Below are 24,178 nucleotides of genomic sequence, written 5' to 3'. Positions count from 1 at the left end.
TCTGTTGTTTTTGGTGGAGTGGGGGGGGGGGTAATTTTGAAAATTGAGGTATTTGTAACTTACGAAAGGGAGACCAGATGTTAATGAAATTTGATATTTAGAAGGGTCTTGCGCTTTAAAGCTCTAATTTTAAATTCCGACTAGATGCTGTTACTTTGGGGGGAGTTGGAGGGGGAAAACGGAATTCTTGGAAAACGTGAAAATTGGGGTATTTTTATTTTACGGATAGTTGATCGGATCTTAATGAAATTTGGTGTTTAGAAGGAATTCATGTCTCAGAGCTCTTATTTCAAATCTCGACCAGATCTTTTGACAATGGGGGGAGTTGGGTGGAAATCTTGGAAAACACTTGGAGTGGAGGAATCGGGATGAAGCTTGGTGGATACAATAAGCAAATGTCCTTGATACGTTATTGACGAAACCGTACTGGATTCGCTCTCTTTGGTTGAGCTGGGGGGGGGGAGGTGTTCAGTTATTTGGCGAGTTTGGTGCTTCTGGACGTGCTAAGACGATGAAAATGGGTTGGCGTGTCAGGGAGCTGCACAAATTGTTTTGATAAAGTCGTTTTCCCAGATTCGACCATCTGGGGGCTAAAGGAAGAGGAAAAATTAGAAAAAATTAGGTATTTATAACATACGAGTGGGTGATCAGATCTTAATGAATTTTGATATTTAGAAGGACATCGTGACTCAGAGCTCTTATTTTAAATCCTGACCGGCATTAAGCTTCTTATTTTCCTTTTAAATCAATCTATTGATTCATAAAATTTTGCTAGAGCTCATACCATATGATCTCTTGGCTCTTGGCTCTTCTTGCCTCGTCACAAGTGCCATATGAGCTCTTAGCTCTTGTTTCCTTCTGTTTTGTTCCATTTTTATGCTTAATAACGAGAAACTTGCCGGGGTTTTACTGGTAGGTCACGCATTTGTTCAAGTAAACGTTCGCATGGTGTTAATTAAGGAAGCAGTATTTCTTTTTTCGTAATTTTCTTCTATGAATTTAAAATTCAAAAGTTTTTTTGATAGATCTTGACATTTACTTACTTAAAATTCAAACTATCAAAGCTGCGGCTTGTACTATATCGCAAACAAGAGCTTATATCGCACACATTTATAAACGAATTTATAAAGATTATTTCAAATTGATTAAACCAAAAGCGTAAATACAGTAGGCAATAAAATGGTCTTGATACAAAATTTGATAGAAGAAAAGCAATGGTGCCGTCTATCTCCATTAAATATTTTGTTATGTAAAATATTGCTTCCCTCGATGTCTGTTTTTATAAAGTATTTCAGTGCTATTTTGGGTGTTTGGCTGTTTTGTAACACTGGATTTTTTGCTTAAATACTCTCTTATTAGGGATACCCACATAATGGCAGCATTAAACCTTTGTCACAACAACCTCTTGCTCCGATGCAAACAGTTCCACCTGGGTTGGGAGGACTTCAGCCATCGCCCATGCCACATCATCCTTTTCAGCAATTCAATCAACCGCCAAGGCCTCAGAGTATGGGTAAGAACTCTCATTTTCCTTGTCTATGTCGTTCTTTCCCTCTCTTTTCCCCCTCTCTATCTCTCTCTCTCTGCCACTTCTTCTTTCCCCCTCAATATCCCTATGTCTGATGTGTCATAAAATAAACTTTCCAAATTCGCAGATTTGTAACATCAAGTTTTGCTTAGAAATTATACAAGCTATGATCAATCTATTGCTTTAATATATTTGGTTTTCCCTTCTTATCAAAATCCTGGCTACCATAGGCATAGAAAACAGAACACAATGTAAATTCGGTTTAAACAATTATTCTTTTTTGCCAGGTTGGCGTCCTAGGTTACAGGAGCAGTCTTCGTCTGAATCAGCCCCTCAATTTCCTCAGTGTGGACGAAGTTTACCAAACCAGCCCCCACAAGGTCCATCACATTGGGCAGCTTATCAAAGGTTAGCAAATCAAGGACCACTAGGACCCTCTTGGGAAGAGCAGTTTCTGCCGAGACCAACAGTTTCAGCAGTTTCAAACCAACAGGTAAATTGGTCCTGTGCTTTTAAATAAAATATTTCCAAGATTTATCCTCATATGTGAGCAGTGGGGCAATGTGTGGAGCAGAGTATGTAATTTTAATGTAGAGCTATACTATTATTTTTATACTTTTTATGTAATATAATTTATTATCATCATTAGTGGTCTCCAGCCTTATTAAACAAAAAAAAAAAGAAGTTTTTTTTTTAACTGAAAGTTAGGAGCGACACTAACACTAAAAGAAACAGTAATTATTCCGTATATGAAAGGGGCTGTCCCCTCCTCAATGCCCCGCTCTTTACCCTAAAAATTGACTCTTTGTCACAATTCTACATTTAAAGTAATAAAAAACTTTAGCGTAAAGAGAGGGGCGTTGAAGAGGGGACAGTCTTGCTGAAAATTACCCCTGGAAAATTTCTCGCGGAAAATTTTTCTTAGCCCAATTTTATTTGGAAAAGACTTTAATTTTGATTGTTTTTAAGATCATGCGGAAAATCCCCTTTCCGTGGAAAATTTTTCTCAGAAATACCCTCTGCCCTCTTGTAGAAGGGAGCTCCCGCAGAAAATTACCTCTGGAGAATTTACCCTGTGGAAAAGTCTCCCATGGAAATTTTCTCCTGTGGAAAATTCCCTCACCTACGGGAAGATATACTAGATAATTCCAAGCCGGTATATATTTTCCACGGACTCCTTAATATTTCCACATGCGAAATTGAGTCGGCAAGGAGAAGGTAAGACAAATAAAAATGTTTGAATTTTGGCAGATTCCCCCATATAAAAATTTCCCTTGGAAGGTTCACCCTGGGAACTTCTCTCCCAAGGAAAATTTTTCCCGTAGAAAACGCCCTTAGCAGAAAATTCTCCCTCTCCCCAGAAAATGTCTGCGTACTTCCCAATAAGAAATACTATACGTAAACAGTGGGCAAATTTCCTGACTTACAAAGCTTTCCCGAGGGGCTCTAGAGGGTTATGTTGTCCTCAAAGACGTAGTTACTGAGCTTTTCAACTATGCTGAACAACATGGCTGTCTCATAATTTTGATTGGATAACTTTAGAAGAAAAGGTGGGTGGGAGGGGACCAGTTGCCCTTCGTGTTTTTGACCGCTCAACAAGGGCACTAGTATTATCACCTCTTGATGATAGTCTATTATTCCTCCTCAGGATAATCCAAATAGTCTATCAGTTCTGTGAGCCTTTTGAAGGCAATTGGAAACCAAAAAAAATATTCAAAGATTTATGATCGACCATGTCCACAAGGCTTGCTGGCAAGTGGATAACCATGGTTGTTCATATCATATGAGCTTTGCCTACTGGGAAAACACACTGGAATTGCGATCGGGGTAACCGATATTCTTGGCATGACTTGCGACGGACAAAGTCCACTGGAGTTGTAGGCAAAACTGGGGACTGAGATGTTATCAAACACTCTGAGTTTTGACTACTAAAAAATCCCAGTGGAATGGCATTGGGACGACCAAGATTCTTAGGTTGCCTCATGACCGACTAAGGTTCTTCCAAGCACTCTGAGAATGCCTATTGGTAAAGCCAACTAGAATCAGAGTGGGTTGATGACAGGATTGGTTGATAACTGGGTTTATGATTGATTTTAGACGCTGATTCGAGTTCTTCCCGAGACATGCTGACACATGACGCACGTGCTCGTTACGGTATGCGCGTGAAATACTAGCGTTCGCAGTAAAACGGACCTCAATTAAAAAACACGCTTCGTACATGCCTGTCATAAGAGCAAATTACGTCATTTTTTCCCAGCGGTGGAATTGTTTTTGGTTACTATTACGCATGCAAAATTATACAAGATGACAAACGACTGTAAACAGCTAAAATAAAAGGCATGGAACAAGCAACAGCGAAAATCGCATTGGCAACGAGCATTACAATGACTTACAAACAAAAATGATGGACTACGTAATCAGCGGTTAAGAATTTTCTTAATTCAGTTGAAATTGCTAATTTGCGAGAATCACTGCAAATCCAAGGAGACTACAAGTGCTAAAAACGTGTAATTCTTTTGAAGGATAAACAGGAAGGAGAGTTTTTCAATTCAATGAAAATTGTCGTTTTCCCGCTTCGTGAATAAAGAATAATGCGAAAATTATGCTATTGCGGAATTGGAGAATCAATCTACTCTCTTAAGTGAGCAATTGTGTACGTATGCAGTATGTATTTTTTTCCTCCAAGACGGCTCCATATCTTTTTGAAAATTGGTAAACTGACATTTTCTGGTCTGAAGAAAAGGATTGAGATAAGTTACCCGTTTTGAGAAAAGTTGTTTAGAGCTTTGATTTTGAAAAAAAATCATATCAATGATGTCACATTCATCGATCTTCATATTACAATTCAAAGAGCAAATTAAATTATTTTTTCCCAGGGATAGATTCGTTTTTGGTAACTATTGTATACAAAAATGTAATTTTGTGAAAAAATTGATTTCAATTTAAATATTGTGTTTTGGTAATTGCAAAAGTGAACGGATGAAGTAATTTTCTTTAAAATGATCCGTTAAACAGCTTTCAATAGATCTCAGTGATGTTCCAGTGCCCGCTAGCTGCACAGAAAAAAACGCCATTGATTGTGATTTCCATTGAAAGAACGATTTTCATTGTTGTTCAAGCAAAATATTTTTCTTTTTGTTCCAGCTAAGGGACTGTAAATGTCCTGCATAGGATTTCCGAGAAGATTCCAGTGGTCTACTTTTTGTATTGATTTTTATTTTTTAATTCAAACTAGACAAATATATGAAAATCTTAAAATTAGTTTGCTGGTAAAGGTTTGCGGTAGATACAGTGGTAGATATGAGGTACAAGAATTAACAAAAATCTGATTTTTCAGTTGGAGCTAGAATAATTCATAAAGTTTTAACAGAATCGCTAAAGTTATTATGTAAACTGCAAAAATATTTGTGGTGTCTGAGTGATAATTTTAATTTCTTAATTCAAACTGGAAAAATACCTGAAAAATTTAAAATTAGTTTGCTGGTAAAGGTTTGATGCCGATGCTGGTAAAGGTTTGCAGTAGACACAGAGATAGATTTGAGGTACAAGAATTAACAAAAAATCTAATTTGTCAATTGAAAATTTCATTCGACAAATCATATTTTTTGTTAAATCCCACCAAAAATTACTGCATTTTACATAACTATGTCTACAAGCTTCTTATAATGGTAAAAGTTTTTTGTAGAAATATTGATTTTATTTTAAATATTTTTTTCGGTTAATTACAAAAGCACGTAGATGTGACAAATTAAGCACGTAGGTGTGGCAAATTCCTGATGTTAATTACATGAGCTACTACAGTGGTATAGAAAAAGGCAGTTTTTTATAAAAAGTGTATTATATTAAGTATAAAATTACACTAAAATAAAAAAAAGTGTATATATATGTGAAGTAAAAAAAAACCGTCAATATAAACCTCGATCGATCTCTAATTAGCTTGTATTTGCAGTTATCAGTGCAATTCCTCAGACCAAGCACACCGCCCCCTTGTGATCTACGCTTTGATTATCAAGAAAGTCATTCTACCGATGCCAGCTACAATGGATATAGTGATGATTCACTTGACACTCAACAGAGGGCTATACCGCCAACAATTTTTGAAAATACACAAGGTCCGTTTAATCATTGTCTATTTCGGGACTTTGATGAGGATCGATGGTGGACTGAAAATGGAAGTAAATCTGAAGAAGAAGGGACTCATGAACCGATTGAGAAGGACCCAAAGGCTGCTAGTAACTATGATCCACCTGTAAATATTTATCTTAATACTGTCTTTTATTCTGACGTTGTCAAAAAAACTATACTGCCTTTCCATAACTAACGATGGAAAGGGGACGTTTTTGAGGCTACGTCAAAAACGTCAGTATTGGACTATTCGATCATAGTGACAAAGACTGTACTTGCCTTTCCATATCTAATAATAATATGAGAATGTTTTCTGGGAGCTTGTAAAGATATCACTATGAGATGTGGGTAGATTTCTACTCGGTGTTCACTTGTGTGAGTATATGGCTATCGTGCGTATCGTGAGTATCGTGCAAAAACATGCAATGGCGTGCCAAAATGTACTACTACTAACAAAATATAATTTGACAAATGTAGGAATTTTTTTCTCTGATTTTTTTTAGTCTTCAGTATTTAACGTGAAGGTCGGCTATAATTAGGAGTTTAAGACTTAAGCTTTACCCCTCCCGCCTATTTTATGCTATTATACGACTGTTGATACGACTGTTGGTCGGTGTTTAGCCCCGCGGAAAATGCCCCTCTCCCGAAAAACACCCCGGGAAATACCCCCCCCCCCCCTGCGGATAATACCCAGCAGAAAATACTCCCCTACGTGGAAAATGCCAACGTAAAGAGGGCAAGCCCTTTCATATGCGTAATAATTTCTGTTGGTTTTAAGGCTTGATGTTGCTCCTTACTTTCAGTAGATTTTTTTTTATTTAATCACTTACAGATTGTATGTGTATTTGAAAAATACGGAGCGAGTTTTCTAAAGAAAAGTAAAGAGACTTATTAAACCGAAAATGAGCAGAAATAAAGTCAAATAATTTTCAAGGTAAAATCTATGGATTCTAATAAAATTAAATAAAAAAAAACGAGTTTTTTTTTAACTGAAAGTAAGGAGCGACATTAAAACTTAAAACGTACAGAAATTACTTCGTATATGAAAGAGGCTGCTTCCTCATCAACGCCCCGCTCTTTACGCTAAAGTTTGACTCTTTCTCTCAATTCTTCTTTTTAAAACAGTAAAAAAGTTTAGCGTAAAGAGCGGGGCGTTGATGAGGAAGCAGCCTCTTTCATATACGAAGTAATTTCTGTGCGTTTTAAGTTTTAATGTCGCTCCTTACTTTCAGTTAAAAAAACTCGTTTTTTTTTATTTAATTTCTGAACGTTTTTGAATCAATGCATATTTTGATTTTGCTCTCCGCAGAGGAATAATCAAAACGAAATTTACATATTTTTTGGGGGGGCTAAATGGCTTTCTCATAATTTTGATCGAATGATTTTGAGAAAAAAAGAGCGGGGGCGAAGCCTAGTTGCCCTCCGATTTTTTGGTTAATTAAAAAGGCAACTAGAACTTTTAATTTTTTACGAATCTTTTTATTGGTAAAAGATTTACGTAACTTATAAATTAGCTTACGTAAAGAACTTTTGTATTTTCATGTTTTTATTACATATATGAGGGGATTCGCCCCATCGTCAGTACCTCGCTCTTTACACTAAAGCTTAAATTTTATCCCAATTCATTAAGAATGACCCCTGAATCACAAAAGCCGTAGAATAAATAGTTGAAATTACTAAAAATACTTTAGCGTAAAGAGCTAGGTATCATAAGGAGGTGAGCCCCTTATATGGGTAATAATTTCTGTTTGTTTTAAGTTTTATTGCTGTTCCTTACTTCCAGCTGAAAAAGCTTTTTCACATTTATTTTTTAATTTTTTTTTAAATAATGCTAGTAAATCCTGCTCTCCCTTCATGGAAGTTTTCTTCTCCCATGACAAATTCTCGATGGAAAGTTCCCCCAGCATATCCCCCTCTTCTTAATCCCTCCCCCCAACCAAAAAAATCCTCCTGAAAACGCCTGTATACTTCCCAATAACCATTACTATATGTAAGCACAGGTCAAAGTTTGTAACTTGTTGCCCCTCCCACGGGGACTGTGGGGGAGTAAGTCGTCCCCAAAGACATAGTTATAAGGTTTTTCGACTACGCTGAATAAAATGGCTATCTCAGAATTTTGATCCGTTGACTTTGGGAAAATAATTAGCGTGGGAGGGGGCCTAGGTGCCCTCCAATTTTTTTGGTCACTTAAAAAGGGCACTAGAACTTTTCATTTCCGTTAGAATGAGCCCTCTTGCAAAATTCTAGGACAACTGGGTCGATACGATCACCCCTGGGAAAAAAAACAAAAAAAAACAAAAAAACAAATAAACACGCATTCGTGATCTGCCTTCTGGCAAAAAATGCAAAATTCCACATTTTTGTAGATAGGAGCTCGAAACTTCTACAATAGGGTTCTCTGATACGCTGAATCTGATGGTGTGATTTTCGTTAAGATTCTATGACTTTTAGGGGGTGTTTCCCCCTATTTTCTAAAATAACGCAAATTTTCCCAGGCTCGTAACTTTTAATGGGTAAGACTAAACTTGATGAAACTTATATATTTAAAACCAGCATTAAAATGCGATTCTTTTGATATAGCTATTGGTATCAAAATTCCGTTTTTTAGAGTTTTGGTTACTATTGAGCCGGGTCGCTCCTTACTACAGTTCGTTACCACGAACTGTTTGAAAAAAAAAAAAAAAAAAGATATAGCTTTTTCCATAAAACAAGTTTGGTCAAAGAACAGTAAAGAGCCTCATTAAGCTAAAAATGAGTAGAAATAATTTTGTAAGTGTAAAACTATGACAAATCGCCATCAATAAATAAATTAAACCCTAAAACGAACATAAAATGCAATAAATTTCGGATTCAAACTCAAAACCAGCAAAAATTAACATGATTAGGGATAACAACCTTCACACCTCCTCAAGACCAGAACATAATTGGCAATTTACTGAAAACAAAATACATTTTAAATGTTTTCACTTTTTTTGAATTTAATAACTAAAGAAGTTTTAAGACTATGAGGAATATGTATATTAAATTGACATTGCACGGTTTTTTTTTTTGTTTTTTTTTTATAGTAAAGTTCAGATTATGTTCTGATCTTGAGTTAACGTGGTTTTTGTCAGCCCTACTTCTTTTAATTTGTTCGTTTTGAGTTTGGCTCGGTCATCTATTGTAATTTCTATTAGTTTTGGGTTTTTACACTTGGAAGATAAGAAAAACAAACTCGTGGAATTTGACCACGCTTTCGTCCGTAAAAACTCAAACAATAAGAATTTGTTAAGATAAGATTTGTTCATCATGAAATACACATACAATATTACATTTTACTATTCCCCCAAAGGCTCTTTGGCCTGTAAAGAAGGGGGAAGAAAAACGAATCACTTACTCAGAGAAGAAAAACAAAAAAAATATTAAAAAATCACTAACACAGAAGAACAAAAAGGAGAAAAAAAATACAAATGAAATAAAAGCTATAGAAAACAAAACTTTATAGATTGGATTGAATACATTAAATTAATTAAGTAGATTAATTAGATGGAAATAAAATGATAATAATAAAGAAAATAAATAGATAAAATAACTTCCAAGAAGCCAAAGGATTTTGAACAATATTTGAACAAACCAAATGAGCGGGACCTTCGAGCTGATTCGGGCAACTTATTACATATAATATGACTCGCCATTAAATACCATTAAATCGCCATTTAATGACTCGCTATTGAATACCATTAAATCGCCATTTAATGACTCGCCATTAAATCGCCATTGAATACCATTAAGTCGCCATTTAATGACTCTCCATTAAATACCATTAAATCGCCACAGACTTGCATATTTTCATTTTAATCCAATCATTGTGACGTTTGAAAGACGTCTGTGACGTTTTTCATCAACAAGAATGCACAAAAAACAAATTTATTAATCTTTAGATCTATGAACTATCCCATTTGGCTGATGAATTTCAGATAACTGGGGATAAATCTGAGAAACACGCGAGAAAATAAAAAAAAAATGACTTAGAAAAATTTAGAATAAGATAATAAGCATCAAGCCATAAAATTACTCTCTCAAACAAATTTTTCAAAGTTTAGTCGAAGCTCTGATTCGCAATTTCCCGAATTGGCAAGTGTGCTGTCATCAGCATAACAAACAAGGACATCAGAAGATGGTGAACTATAGTTTGCCACTAAGGACAAGGGAAGGCTTAGGATGGCAAATTCTACAGCAATTAATAAGTTTCTGCTTTTTTACTACATAAAAAAGATCATTTATATAAGTCAAAAATAACACAGGTCCTAAAACTGATCCCTGGGTGACGCTAAAATTCACTTCTGAGGGTGAGCGGAAAAGTGGATCAACAGAAATTAACGTATCATTTAAATAAGACTGAAGCAAAGAAAATACATTTCCCCTAATGCCAAAACGAGACATCTTCGCTAGAAGAATTTCATGGGTTAAGGAATCGATTGCTTTACGAATATCCAGGAATATCGCACCGGAATTAATCCCGAATCTAACGCAGAATGTATAAAATTCAAAAGGGTAATACAGGCCTGTTCAGTGGAGGGCTTCATTCGGAAAGCAAATTGAAAATCATAAAGAAATTTTTAGGCTTTAGAAAAGTAAGGAGTCGAGAAAGCATAGCCTTTTTATAGATTTTACTAAATACTGATAAAATTGCAATTGGTCGATAATTTGCTGGATCATTTCTTGGTCCATCTTTATACAGAACAATAATCCGAGCACGCTTGAGAGCATCCGGAAAAACTCTACATTCAATTGAAAGATTAACAATTTTTGTTAGAGGCACAACTATTGAAGGAAGAATAGATTTAACTACCTTAGTAGGAATAGAATCTGGCCCAGATGAGGAGGAGTTTTTCAAGCCATTTACAATTTTAGTAATTTAACTTAATTTTATAGCTTTAGAAACAGACTTAACACAAGACGGCCCGAGGTAAGATATAAAGTCCGGCTTAGGCCGAGACAAAGTAACTGTAGAAGCAATATTCTCACCAATACTAGCGAGAAACGAAATGAATGCCTCTTGGACATTGAGCTCACCCTCTACAGCTTCATCACCAATAACCAGACTCATAGGTAAAGAGCTAGATTGAGAACTCGGTTTAATTACAGAATTTATTACCTTCCTAGTTTTACGAATATCATTGCCATACGCTGCAAAATTATTTAGGTAACCGAGAGATTTGGCTTCCCTACTCAAGGAATTATATATATTCCGGTAGATCTTGAATTGACAAAGAACCCCCTCATGTCAGTCTATGAGGAGTTTCTTCCCCTCGTCAGTACCTCAATGGTTACGCAAAAGTTAGATTTTTATGGCACTTGGTATTAATCAAGTGACATATAGCAATCGCCAATTCTGTCGGTCTGTCTGTCGGTCCCGGTTTTGCTACTTTAGGCACTTCCAGGTAAGCTAGGACGATGAAATTTGGCAGGCGTATCAATGACGGGACCAGCTTAAATTAGAAACAGTCTTTTTCCCGATTTGACCATCTGGGGGGGAGTGGGGGAGGCCGGTTAATTCGGAAAAAATAAAGCATTTTTAACTTATGAGCGGGTGATGGGATCTTAATGAAATTTGATGTTTGGAATGATATTGTGTCTTAGAGCTCTTATTTTAAATCCCTGACGAAAGTAAAACAGTTCAAAATAAGAATATGACAAAAAAGGAATATTTTCCCAATATGACCATCTGGGGGGGGGGGGAGTGGGGGGCCGGTTAATTCGGAAAAATCGAAAAAATGAAGTATTTTTAACTTAAGAATGGGAGATGGGATCTTAATCAAATTTGATTTTCGGAATGTTATTGTGTCTCAGAGCTCTTATTTTAAATCCCGACCGGATCTGATGACATTGGTGGGAGTTGGAGGGGAGGAAACCTAAAATCTTGGAAAACACTTAGAGTGGAGGGATCGGGATGAAACTTGATAGGAAAAATAAGCATAAGTCCCAGATATATGATTGACATAATCGGAACGGATCCGCTCTCTTTGGGGTAGTTGGGGGGGGGGGGTAATTCTGAAAAATTAAAAAAAATGAGGTATTTTTAATTTACGAACGGGTGATCGGATCTCAATGAAATTTGATGTTTAGAAGGATATCGTGTCTTAGAGCTCTTATTTTAAATCCTGACTGGATCTGGTGACGTTGGGGGAAGTTTGGGGTGGGGGAACCTAAAATCATGGAAAACGCTTAGATTGGAGGGATCGGGATGAAACTTGGTGGGAAAAACAAGCAGAAGTCTTACATACGTGATTTACATAATTGGAACGGATCCGATCTATGGTGGAAAAAATGAAACTTGGTGGAAAAAATAATCACGAGTCCTAGATACATGATTGACATAACTGGAACGGATCCGCTCTCTTTGGGGCAGTTGGGGGAGGGGTTAATTCTGAAAAACTAGAAAAAATGAGGTATTTTTAACTTACGAACGGGTTATCGGATCTAAAATTAAATTTGATATTTAGAATGATATCATGTCTCAAAGCTCTTATTTTAAATCCTGACTGGATCTGGTGACGTTGGGGGAAGTTTGGGGTGGGGGAACCTAAAATCATGGAAAACGCTTAGATTGGAGGGATCGGGATTAAACTTGGTGGGAAAAATAAGCAGAAGTCTTACATACGTGATTTACATAATTGGAACGGATCTGACCTATTAGGGGGGGGGGTTAATTCTGAAAAATAAGAAAAAATGACGTATTTTTAACTTACGAAGGATCGATCGGATCTTCATGAAACATCATATTTAGAAGGACCTCGTAACTCAGAGCTCAGAAAATTGAGGTATTTGTAACTTACGAAAGGGTCACCATATCTTAATGAAATTTGGTATTTAGAAGGATCTTGTGCTTTAAAGTTCTTATTTTAAATTTCGACCAGATCCTGTGACGTTGGGGGGAGTTGGAGGGGGAAACCGGAATTCTTGGAAAACGTGAAAATTGGGGTATTTTTATCTTACGAATAGATGATCGGATCTTAATGAAATCTGATTTTTAGAAAGAATTCATGTCTTAGAGCTCTTATTTCAAATCCTGACCAGATCGTTTGACATTGGGGGGAGTTGGAGGGGGAAATCTTGGAAAAACACTTGGAGTGTAGGAATCGGGATGAAGCTTGGTGGATAAAATAAACAAATGTCCTTGATACGTGATTGACAGAATCGTACTGGATTCGCCCTCTTTGGGGGAGTTGGGGGGAGGGGTTCAGTGATTTGGCGAGTTTGGTGCTTCTGGACGTGCTAGGACGATGAAAATTGATAGGCGTGTCAGGGAGCTGCACAATTTGACTTGATAAAGTCGTTTTCCCAGATTCGACCATCTGGGGGATTAAAGAGAGAGGAAAAATTCGAAAAAATTAGGTATTTATGACTTACGAGTGGGTGATCGGATCTTAATGAATTTTGATATTTAGAAGGACATCGTGACTCAGAGCTCTTATTTTAAATCCTGACCGGCATTAAGCTTCTTATTTTCCTTTTTAAATCAATTTATTGATTCATAGAATTTTGTTAGGGCTCATACCATATGATCTCTTGGCTCTTAGCTCTTCTCGCCTCGTCACAAGTGCCATATGAGCTCTTAGCTCTTGTGTTTTTAGATAATGGCCTATATAAACAATAATTTGTTTGTGGTATTTTTCGGCTAATTTTAGCATTTAATATTATCTTAAGCAGTTTCTTAACTATGATTTTTATATGGTAATAAACGACAGATATTGTATGTTTTCAGCTTGTGGTTGTTATGAAATAAAAAAAAAAAGACTTTTTTTCCAACTGAAAGTAAGGATCAACATTAAAAATTAAAACGAACAGAAATTATTACGTATATGAGGTACCTCAGGCTCCCCATTCTCAGCACCTCACTCTTTGCGCCAATCTCTGACTTTTTGTTCCAATTATTTAAGAATGACTCCTGACACACGCTTAAGCTTTTTACAAATTCACAAACATTTTAACATAAAGAGCAAGGTACTGAGCAGACTGCAACTCCCTCATATACGTAATAACAACCAAAAGAATAATCTGAGAAAATCGCGGTTCAAACATTTCGTGGTAACGAACTGTAAGTAAGGAGCCACCCGGCTCAATAGTAACTGAAACTCTAAAAAACGGTTTAAAAAAAGGATTTTGATACCAATAGATAAGTACAAATAATTGGTTTTTTATGCTGATATCAAATATATAAATTCCTTAAGTTTAGTCTTACCCATCAAAGGTTACGAGCTTAAGAAAATTTTCCTGATTTTCGAAAGAGGGGGGAATACCCCCTAAAATTCAAATGATCGCAATGAAAAATCACACCATCAGATTCAGCGTATCAGAGAACCCTACTAGGTTTCAAGCTCCTATCTTTAAAAATATGGAATTTTGTATTTTTTGCCAAAAGAAAAATCCCAGATGCATGTTTATTTGTTTTTGTTTTGTTTGTTTTCCCCAAGGGTGATCGTATCAGCCTGATGGTCCTAGAACATCAGAGGAGGGCTCGTTCGAACGGAAATTAAAAGTTCTAGTGCTCTTTTTAAGTGACCAAAAAAATGGAGGGCAACTAGGCCACCTCCCCCGCCACTTTTTTCCCAAAATCGCCCGATGAAAATTTTGAGATAGCCATTTTGTTCATCTTAGTTGAAAGACCCAATAACCATGCCTTTTGGTATAACATAAACCCCCCCCCCACTGTCTCAGGGTAAAGGTGTTTAAGTTATAAAATTTGCCCATTCTTTTCGCGTAGCATTTGTTATTGGGATGCATGCGGACATTTTCGGTTGGAGGGGGGGGGGACAAATTTTTTGCCGGGACTTTTTCTTTGGGAGAATTTTTCATGGTCAGGGAAGTTCCCTGGGAGTGAACTTGTCAGGGGAAATTATACACGGCGGGAATTTACCAAATCTCTTAAACAAAATTCTTTTTATATATCTTGCTTTCTCTTTTCCGTCTCAATTTTACGCGCGAAGTGGTTAAGGATAGTTTTCCGGGGTATTTTTTCACCGGGATTGAATTGTCTAGAGGATGTTTCCATGGTGAGGGGGTTTCTTCGTTGAGTTGGGTTCAGATTTCCTGTAATTATTTAAAAAACGATTAGACATTAAGTAAAAAAAAAAGTTTTTCTACTAAAAGTAAGGAATGACTTTAAAACTTAAAACTAACAGAAATTATTCTGTATATGAAAGGGGCTGTCCCGTCCTCAACGCCTCGCTATTTACGCTAAAGTTGACTCTTTCTCACAGCTCTATTTTTTCAAAAACAATACGAAACTTTGCGAAGAGCGAGGCGTTGAAGAGGGGACAGCCCCTTTCATATACGGAATAATTTCTATTCGTTTTAAGTTTTAATGTCACTCCTTACTTTCAGTAGAACGAACTTTATTTTATTTTCACTAACTAAAATTTAGCTTTCCTTCTAGCTAAGCATACAGAAGATATTGTCAATCAAAGAAGCTGTAATATTAGTTACTCGTGTGGGAATGGATGTAGTTGGTAGAGTTCCTGTGGAAAGCATGGTTGAAAGAAAATCAACTGAAGCCGAAGTGTTTGAATACACGAAATTTATATTAAAGTCAACCATTATGATTAAGTAACACAGAAGTTTCAGTATTACTGTCAAATACTGTCAAGTATTTCCTCAAGATTCCGAAGAAACAACGGAGTAGCACAACTTGGAGAACGATAAATATTGCCTTAGATTAGATGATTAGATTAATACCATTAGATCTAATTTTTATAAATTTTGACTCAAAAATACTTTCAAAATTCCTCGATAAGTCATCCCGCAACCAGTAATGTAAATTACGAGATATATACATGGCAAGACCTCCTTTAGCCATTTTGCAGCGGTTTGTATATTCTATTTTGTAACCATGGATCCAATGTAAATCCAATAGCATTTCATTGCCAGAATCCAAAAACGTCTCACATAAGCCAACAACGTCAGGCTGTCCATTCAAAATAATTTGTCTTAAATCATCTATTGACGAGGAGAGACCCTGAATGTTAAGCTGAAGTGCAGCCAGAGAATAATTTTCTTTGGCCCAAATCTGAACATAATTAATATTGCAAATAAGGTTTATATTAATCGGATTTTGATTAGACTGACTAAATCACAATGTTGGTGTTAGTTGGCGTTGGCTCCCAATGCCAACTATCTTTTCAAGGAAAGCCAAACCTTCTTAATCTTTTTGGTGCCATATGTTTTTAGCTTTATTTGATTATTTTTTTTTTAATTTGGCACCCGCTACGGCCAAAAATTGCAGAAATTAATATGGAAGTCTTTTCAGCAAAAATGGATTTGTTTAAGATTTAAGAGACTTTTGGTGTGTAAATTCCTCTTTTTCCCGTTCCTCAGCACTTTTCAACGAAAAAAAAACTCATATAAAATTTTTTATTTGGAAACCTTATTTTCCACGGTGGGTATTTTCCAAGGGGATATTTTCCAAGAGGTGGTATTTTCCGCGGAGGGGATTCTCCGTGGGAGTAAGTTTCCGGGGGGAGGCCAAACGCCTAGAACCAATACGATTATCTGTGTTTTGTGTGATTATTTTTACGATTATTATTCTATTTTACGACTTTTTTTTTATAAAATTCGTATTTTTTGGTAATATATTCCGAAAAAAGGATTTTTTTTTACCTTCTCGTTCTTTATAACATCGTATGGGTGCACAGACTTCACCCAAAAAAGCGGAGGGATTAACAAGGTTAGTATTCATCGCAATGAACTTTTCTATTTCAATCCTTGATCTTAAGCATCTCTTGTAGGTTTTTCCTCCCTATTTATTTGGTTAGTTGAAGGATAGTTACATTTCATATTTTCTAGTCTTGTGATGTATTGCCGTCTTTTCATTCAAACATTAAAGGAGTTATACGCTTTCGACGTTCGATCCTGATACCGCCATCTGGTAAAATTTATGAACCTAAAACGCTGAACAACCGACTAGCAGGATGTAAAACTATTATCATTTACGGTCTTCCTATCAAAATATCAGGTAAGGCTCTTTCCTTTCACTCATATTTGTATAATTCAAAAAGTTTTCCTCTTTTCGATTTTTTTCAATTATTTATTTTGTTATCTTATTATAGATATCATTTGTACTAATTATAGTTATTATTGTTATAGTTCATTACATTATTTTTTTTGAATTTGCATTATAATTGTACCTAATGCTATTACAATAATAATAATTATTTATTATCTATTAATCTTAAATTATTTCATTTTATTCCTATTAATTCCCTTTTAAATTTTGAAACGTTAATTAATTTGAGACCCTATATACATGATAAAAATTCTCTTTCTTTTTTGACTGGAGGGTAAAAATATTGTTTGTAATGGGCGCATGCAAGCCTGAGCCCTCGGAGGGTCTTTCCTCCTGAACTCTAAAGGGAAGAGTGGTGAAAAGCAGTACATTTTTAGGCGACTTTTTTGGGGGGCATTTTTTTTTCTTTGGACTAATTTCAAAGTGACGCCCTATTCCCTCCCTTCCCCACCTGGTTGTAGGTATCTTTGTTTCTATTGTATTAGAAAAATATATGCATACTTTTTCCATTTCAAGGTGGAGGTATAACTAAAACCTAAAACATGTTTTCGGTTTTACTCCCTTTGTCCCCCCTTTCCCAAATTCAAAACAGACTAGTGAGTCCCTTAGAAACACAATATATCTAATAGTTATAATTTTTTATAATATTTTCATAATCCAAAACTTAAAATAAACCAAAGTACTAGAATTGTTTCGTCACCTAAATTATTCCAAGCTTTGACCTCTCTGCAAATGGAAGAAAACTCGAGTTGTTAATGCCCAGGGTTGCCATTAGTTGAAACAAAATTACTAGGTTCTTGAACAAAAATTAGTAAACTATAAAGAAATCATGAGATTCTTGAAAAAGATCTCTGTGTCTACCAAAAAATCACCAAAATTTTGATATAGCTGCTTCAGCGGACAATCTGCTTTTTTCTTTTGAAATCGTCTGTTTTTGTAGATTTTTATGGCTTTTACCAATATGGCTAACTTTTTTTTGCATGTTTGACACAGAGGAACCTAGGGAGTGGGGGGGGGGTTGCAAATACTCCCCTCTAGGTTTTACAAAATGCGTATCTCTTGGTATTTTTTTTTTCAAAAAACCCGTTGATTGTGAAAAAATCCCTTTTTTGTGTCTTAATACAATTTAAAAACGAAGAAACGCTGCTCTAACCCTTGCATTTTGCGGAATTGGTACCTACCGAAATTGGTTTATTCCTCCGATCCGCGAATCTTGGCTAGAGGTGGTCTAACTGTTTACTGTTTCTTTTAAGGTTTTTTACTGTTTCGTTTTAGAATTTTTTGCTTGTCCATTCTAAACCTCCCATTTAGTTAGAAAGAATTTTCTTTTTGCTCTAGTTGAGCTAGTACATACTGGGGAACCAGTTCGGGAGTATCTTAATTGAAATTAAATAAAAAAAAACTAATTTTTTTAGCTGAAAGTAAGGAGCGACATTAAAACTTAAAACGAATAGAAATTACTCCGTATATGAAATGGGTTGTCCCCTCCGCAATCCCTCGCTCTTTACGCTAAAGTTTGACTCTTTGCCACAATTCTACTTTTTAAAACAATTAAAATCTTTAGCGTAAAGAGCGAGGGATTGTTTAAGTGAAGTTGAAGTTATTTGTGTGTTTAAGTAAGCGCTTATCATAAGCTACAAGATGTGCTGTGTTAGCGGCACCGTTCAAGCCCTCTGGGGACCACAGGCATTTCTAAATTTGCTTTCCATCATTCGTGAATAAGGGCTATCAGAAGCAGAGCTCTAGGGTTGCTTAAGCAAAGAGCTATATGCCCTTACTGAATTATTCCTTACCCTGACCACTTTGAATGCAGGGTTCAGTCGTTTAGACTTAAAGGGAGATTAATTGATTTGACAATGAAAGTTCTATTCTTATGAGTCGGAAGTAACTGGTGTTTCACTTAAACTTGAATTAAGTACGGTTTCTGAGAGAAAAAAGAGATTAGTTTTGGTTTTCTTGGCTTTTGGTAAAGTTTTCACTAAAAAATCCTTTTATATTCAACAATTAACTTCCCCGATAGTTTCTTTGGTTAAATTTATGCGCTACATCATAAAAGATCAATAGATTCAGGGAGAAATCTTTATTTATTTTTTTACAAAATTATTGCTGTAAATCACGAGCCAAAAAAGTCAATAAAAATGATCATTTGAAATTGTGATAAATAGTAGGTGTCGCAGCCTTGGTTTTGACGCCCTGGGGAGTGCAAAGACTATTTCTTAAGTGGTTGTCATGTAAGGGATTTCTGAATAGAAATCAAACCTAACCGAAAATTCAACCAAAAACAACTTGGCAGTGGATGTCAATAATATTTCACATTAACCGTCCCGTCCCAACTTTATCATTAAAAACTAATACACGTAAATGAGGATGATCTGATTTCCCTGATTTAAAAAAAGCTAGTCTCCATCATCGTTTTTGGTAAGATATATAGAAGGGTTGCATTAGACCTCCTTCGGGTATAGTTGTAGATTTAGTTAAACGGACGAAGCATAATTTTCAGAAAGTTCTGAAAAAATGAAAAGATACCAATTTGGAAATCTATCATAGTCAATGCAGAATAATCCGCAGATTTTGTGGAAAGAGGCCGATAAAGTTACTCATTCCTACTTAAACTCTGACAAATAATATTACCACCACTGGAGGGCACATTGATTCTTCACCAATATTTGCTTGTGATCTACCACCAATTTACACAAATGTTCATGCAATACTGCAGAAACAATTGTCAATAAATCTCCATAAAAATTGAACCACTATTACACCATCTATTTTATGTACTCATATTCATCTTCTGAAAATAGATAAAAGCCCCTGGAACGGATGGTCTGGAATTAGATCGTACGAACTTCGGAAGGGCTCATTGGATTGGTAACTGGAAATTCTAGTGTGCTTTTTAAGATTCAGAGTGATCGGAGGGTGGATACATCCCCCCCCCCCCCAGACCTAGTATTTTCCCGAGACACGCCTGAGAAAATTTGAGATGGCCATTTGTTGTTGCAGAAACTTCGAAAAAGGCTCATTCGATTGGAAGTTGAAGGGGCTGGTGCCCATTTTATTAGTCAAAAATGATTGGGGGGCAACTAGCCCCCCTGCCTAACCCCACCATTTCCCCAAACGCATCCAATCAAAATTTTTAGATAGCCACTTTGTTCGCCGTAGTTGAAAGATCTGGAAATTATGTCTTTGAGGATGACAATCCCACACAGCCCTCAGGGAAAGGGTTGTAGGTTATGCCCTGGGGTCATATGAGGTTTATATGGAAAGGATGATTGTAAAAACTTTGAAGGGGGCTCATTGAATTGGTAATCAGAGGTTCTAGTGCTCTTTTTAAGATTCAGAGTGATTGGAGGGTGGAAACCCCCCACCTCGTATTTTCCTGAAATACATGTTATAGAAATTTTGAGGTGGCCATTTATTGCCGTAGAAACTTTAAAAAAGGCTCATTCGATTGTAAATTGAAGGGGCTATTGCCCCTTTTAATAGTTGAAACTGATTGGAGGGCAACTAACCCTTCTCCCATTCCCCCTATTTCCCCAAACATGTCCAATCAAAATTTTGAGATAGCCATTTTGTTCAGCGTAGTTAAAAGGTCCGGAAATTATGTCTTTGAGGATGACAACCCCTCCCCCCTTCACAGTCCTCAGGGCAAGGGTTTTAGTTTTCGACATAACACCTTAAAGTAGTTATTTTCTTCTTATCCGTTCACAGGCCTTCTATCACGAACAAATAAACCTTCAAATTGCTATAAATACATTTATTTAGAAATGTGAAAAAACAGGTAAAAAAGACGAAAGTCAGGTGAAAGATAGGTCCATGACGAAAGTAAAACAGTTCAAAGTAGGGATGAAACCTTTTTATTGACAGTGAATAGATATAAAATTATTTAACTGGATATTTCGAACACATATACAATGTTCATAATCAGCAGTAAAACTAGTTTTATTTAGTAGTTTTACTGCTGAGGATGAACACTGTATATGTGTTCGAAATATCCAGTTAAATAATTTTATATCTATTCACTGTCAATAAAATGGTTTCATCCCTATTTTGAACTGTTTTACTTTCGAAAAGTATAACAAATTTCCAATTGAAGGTTTTAAAGCCTTCTGTGTCTTCTAATTGCAAACGAAATGTTGAGTTCATGGTTGTTCACTTGGTTGGTCTCATTTCCTCATAGTATACTACGTATTTTAACCGTAACACCTTAAATTAGGTATTCTCTTCTTAGACCACACTGCCGTTCTATGATGAACAAATAAATCTTCAAATATATCTATCTATCTATTTAGACACTTAAGATGAATCTATCTATTTAGACAGTGAAAAAGAAAACAACGAAAAAAAAAAACTGGACGAAATATCTGGACCTTTGTACCTGTTAAATATCTGGACTTTTATATTTAAACTCAAAACGAGCAAAAATTAACATGAGTAGGGCTGATACCCCATGCCTTCTCAAGACCAGAACATAATTTGCGCTTTACTGAAAACAGAATACGTTTTAAATGTTTTCAGTTTTCTTTTTTCATAAATAAAAATTACCGAAACTTTAAGGAATAAATATCAGTATGTCAAATAAACTGACAATCCGCGGTTATTTGTTTTTTTTTTCAATAAAGTGCAAATTATGTCCTGATCTTGAGAAGGCATGGGGGTTAACAGTCCTACTCATGTTAATTTATGCTCGTTTTTATTTTGACTCGGCTATTTATTGTAATTTCTGTGGGTTTGGGTTTCATTTATTTATTGATAGTGATAATTGGTAGTTTTACCCTCTACTTTCTTTCAGTTTTTTTTTATGGCACTTGGTATTAACCAAGTGACATATAGTAATCGCAAACTCTGTCGGTCTGTCGGTCTGTCTGTCTGTCTGTCGGTCCTGGTTTTGCTACTTTAGGCGCTTCCAGGTAAGCTAGGACGATGAAATTTGGCAAGCGTATCAGGGACCGGACCAGATTAAATTAGAAACAGTCGTTTTTCCGATTTGACCATCTGGGGGGGAGACCGATTTGACCATCTAATTATCAGTATGTCAAATAAACTGACAATCCGCGGTTATTTGTTTTTTTTTCAATAAAGTGCAAATTATGTCCTGATCTTGAGAAGGCATGGGGGTTATCAGTCCTACTCATGTTAATTTCTGCTCATTTTTATTTTGACTCGGCTATTTATTGTAATTTCTGTTGGTTTGGGTTTCATTTATTTATTGATAGTGATTATTGGTAGTTTTACCCTCTACTTTCTTTCAGTTTTTTTTTTATGGCACTTGGTATTAACCAAGTGACATATAGCAATCGCAAATTCTGTCGGTCTGTCTGTCTGTCTGTCGGTCCCGGTTTTGCTACTTTAGGCGCTTCCAGGTAAGCTAGGACGATGAAATTTGGCAAGCGTATCAAAGACCGGATCAGATTATATTAGAAACAGTCGTTTTCCTGATTTGACCATCTGGGGGGAAGTGGGGGGCCGGTTAATTCGGAAAAAATGAAGTATTTTTAACTTATGAGCGGGTTATGGGATCTTAATTAAATTTGATTTTTGGAATGATATTGTGTCTCAGAGCTCTTATTTTAAATCCCGACCGGATCTGATGACATTGGGGGGAGTTGGAGGGGGAAACCTAAAATCTTGGAAAACACTTAGAGTGGAGGGATCGGGATGAAAATTGATGGGAAAAATAAGCACAAGTCCCAGATAAATGATTGATATAATCGGAACGGATTTGCTCTCTTTGGGGTAGTTGGGGGGGGGGGGGTTATTTCCGAAAAATTAGAAAAAAATGAGGTATTTTTAACTTAGGAACAGGTGATCAGATCTCAATGAAATTTGATATTTAGAATGATATCGTGTCTTAGAGCTCTTATTTTAAATCCCGACTCGATCTGGTGACATTGACATTCAAACTGAAGCGTAACGAGGGAGGGAGTTCTGGGGGTGGGGGGAGTTGGGAGGGGGAAACCTAAAACTTGGGAAACACTTAGAATGGAGGGATCGGAATGAAACTTGGTGGGAAAAATCAGCACAAGTCCTAGATACATGATTGACATAACCGGAACGGATCCACTCTCTTTGGGGTAATTGGGGGGGGGGGGGGGTTAATTCTGAAAAATTAGAAAAAATGAGGTATTTTTAACTTACGAACGGGAGAACGGATCTCAATGAAATTTGATATTTAGAAGGATATCGTGTCTCAACGCTCTTATTTTAAATCCCGACCGGATCTGGTGACAGTGGGGGAAGTTTGGGGTGGGGGAACCTAAAATCATGGAGAACGCTTAGATTGGAAAGATCGGGATGAAACTTGGTATGAAAAATAATCAGAAGTCTTACATACGTGATTTACATAATTGAAACGGATCGGCTCTATTGGGGGGGGGGGGGGTTAATTCTGAAAAATAAGAAAAAATTACGTATTTTTAACTTACGAAGGAGTGGTCGGATCTTCATGAAATATCATATTTAAAAGGACCTCGTAACTCAGAGCTCTTATTTTAAATCTCAACCGGATCAAGCGTAATGGGGGGGCAGTTGGGGGGACTGGAAATCTTAGAAAATACTTAAAACGCTGAGATCAGTATGAAACTGGATGAGAAGAATAGAAACCTGTCTAAGATACGTGACTGACATAACCGGACCGGATCTGCTCTCTTTGATGGAATTGGGGGGGGGGGGGTAATTTTGAAAATTGAGGTATTGCAACTTACGAAAGGGTGACCAGATCTGAATGAAATTTGATATTTAGAAGGATCTCGTGCTTTAAAGTTCTATTTTTAAATTCCGACTAGATCCTGTGACATTGGGGGGAGTTGGAGGGGGGAATCTTGGAAAAACACTTGGAGTGTAGGAATCGGGATGAAGCTAGGTGGATAGAATAAACAAATGTCCTTGATACGCGATTGACAGAATCGTACTGGATTCACTCTCTTTGGAGGAGATGGGGGGAGGGGTTAAGTGATTTTGCGATTTTGGTGCTTCTGGACGTGCTAGGACGATGAAAATTGGTAGGTGTGTCAGGGAGCTATACAATTTGACTTGATAAAGCCGTTCTCCCAGATTCGACCATCTGGGGGGCTAAAGGGACAGGAAAAATTAGAAAAAATTAGGTGTTTATAACTTACGAGTGGGTGATCTGATCTTAATGAATTTTGTTATTTAGAAGGACATCGTGACTCAGGGCTCTTATTTTAAATACTGACCGGCATTAAGCCTCTTATTTTCCTTTTTAAATCAATCTATTGATTCATAGAATTTTGTTAGAGCTCATACCATATGATCTCTTGGCTCTTAGCTCTTCTCGCCTCGTCACAAGTGCCATATGAGCTCTTAGCTCTTGTTTTTGTGGAAAAAGTTTTTTTTAGGTCAATTCCTAAAAAGAATAAGGACCCAGCACAATGCAATTTGTATAGACAAATAAAGATATTCTCAGCTCTTAGGAAGTTACTTGAAACAATAATGTGTCCGTTTTTGAGGGGAAAATGTGATTT

The 24,178-nt window shown here is 36.3% G+C and overlaps 1 protein-coding gene across 6 annotated transcripts in view; it reads left to right on the top strand.

The window, feature by feature from the left end:
- Positions 1-24,178, top strand: part of LOC136034982 (uncharacterized) — a 132,036-nt gene that overhangs the window by 17,382 nt on the left and 90,476 nt on the right. For all 6 annotated transcript variants that reach the window (XM_065716548.1, XM_065716547.1, XM_065716545.1 and 3 more), the window contains exons 3-6: positions 1,360-1,513; positions 1,816-2,021; positions 5,478-5,777; positions 16,478-16,646. In XM_065716548.1, coding sequence (XP_065572620.1) covers positions 1,360-1,513; positions 1,816-2,021; positions 5,478-5,777; positions 16,478-16,646 — 829 coding nt within the window. The remainder of the gene's footprint in view (positions 1-1,359; positions 1,514-1,815; positions 2,022-5,477; positions 5,778-16,477; positions 16,647-24,178) is intronic.

This window comes from Artemia franciscana, chromosome 13 (assembly GCF_032884065.1).
Source record: "Artemia franciscana chromosome 13, ASM3288406v1, whole genome shotgun sequence".
Taxonomy (NCBI): domain Eukaryota; kingdom Metazoa; phylum Arthropoda; class Branchiopoda; order Anostraca; family Artemiidae; genus Artemia; species Artemia franciscana.
The sequence above is the reverse complement of the archived record's forward strand: the minus strand, read 5'-3'. Positions and strand labels throughout refer to the sequence as shown.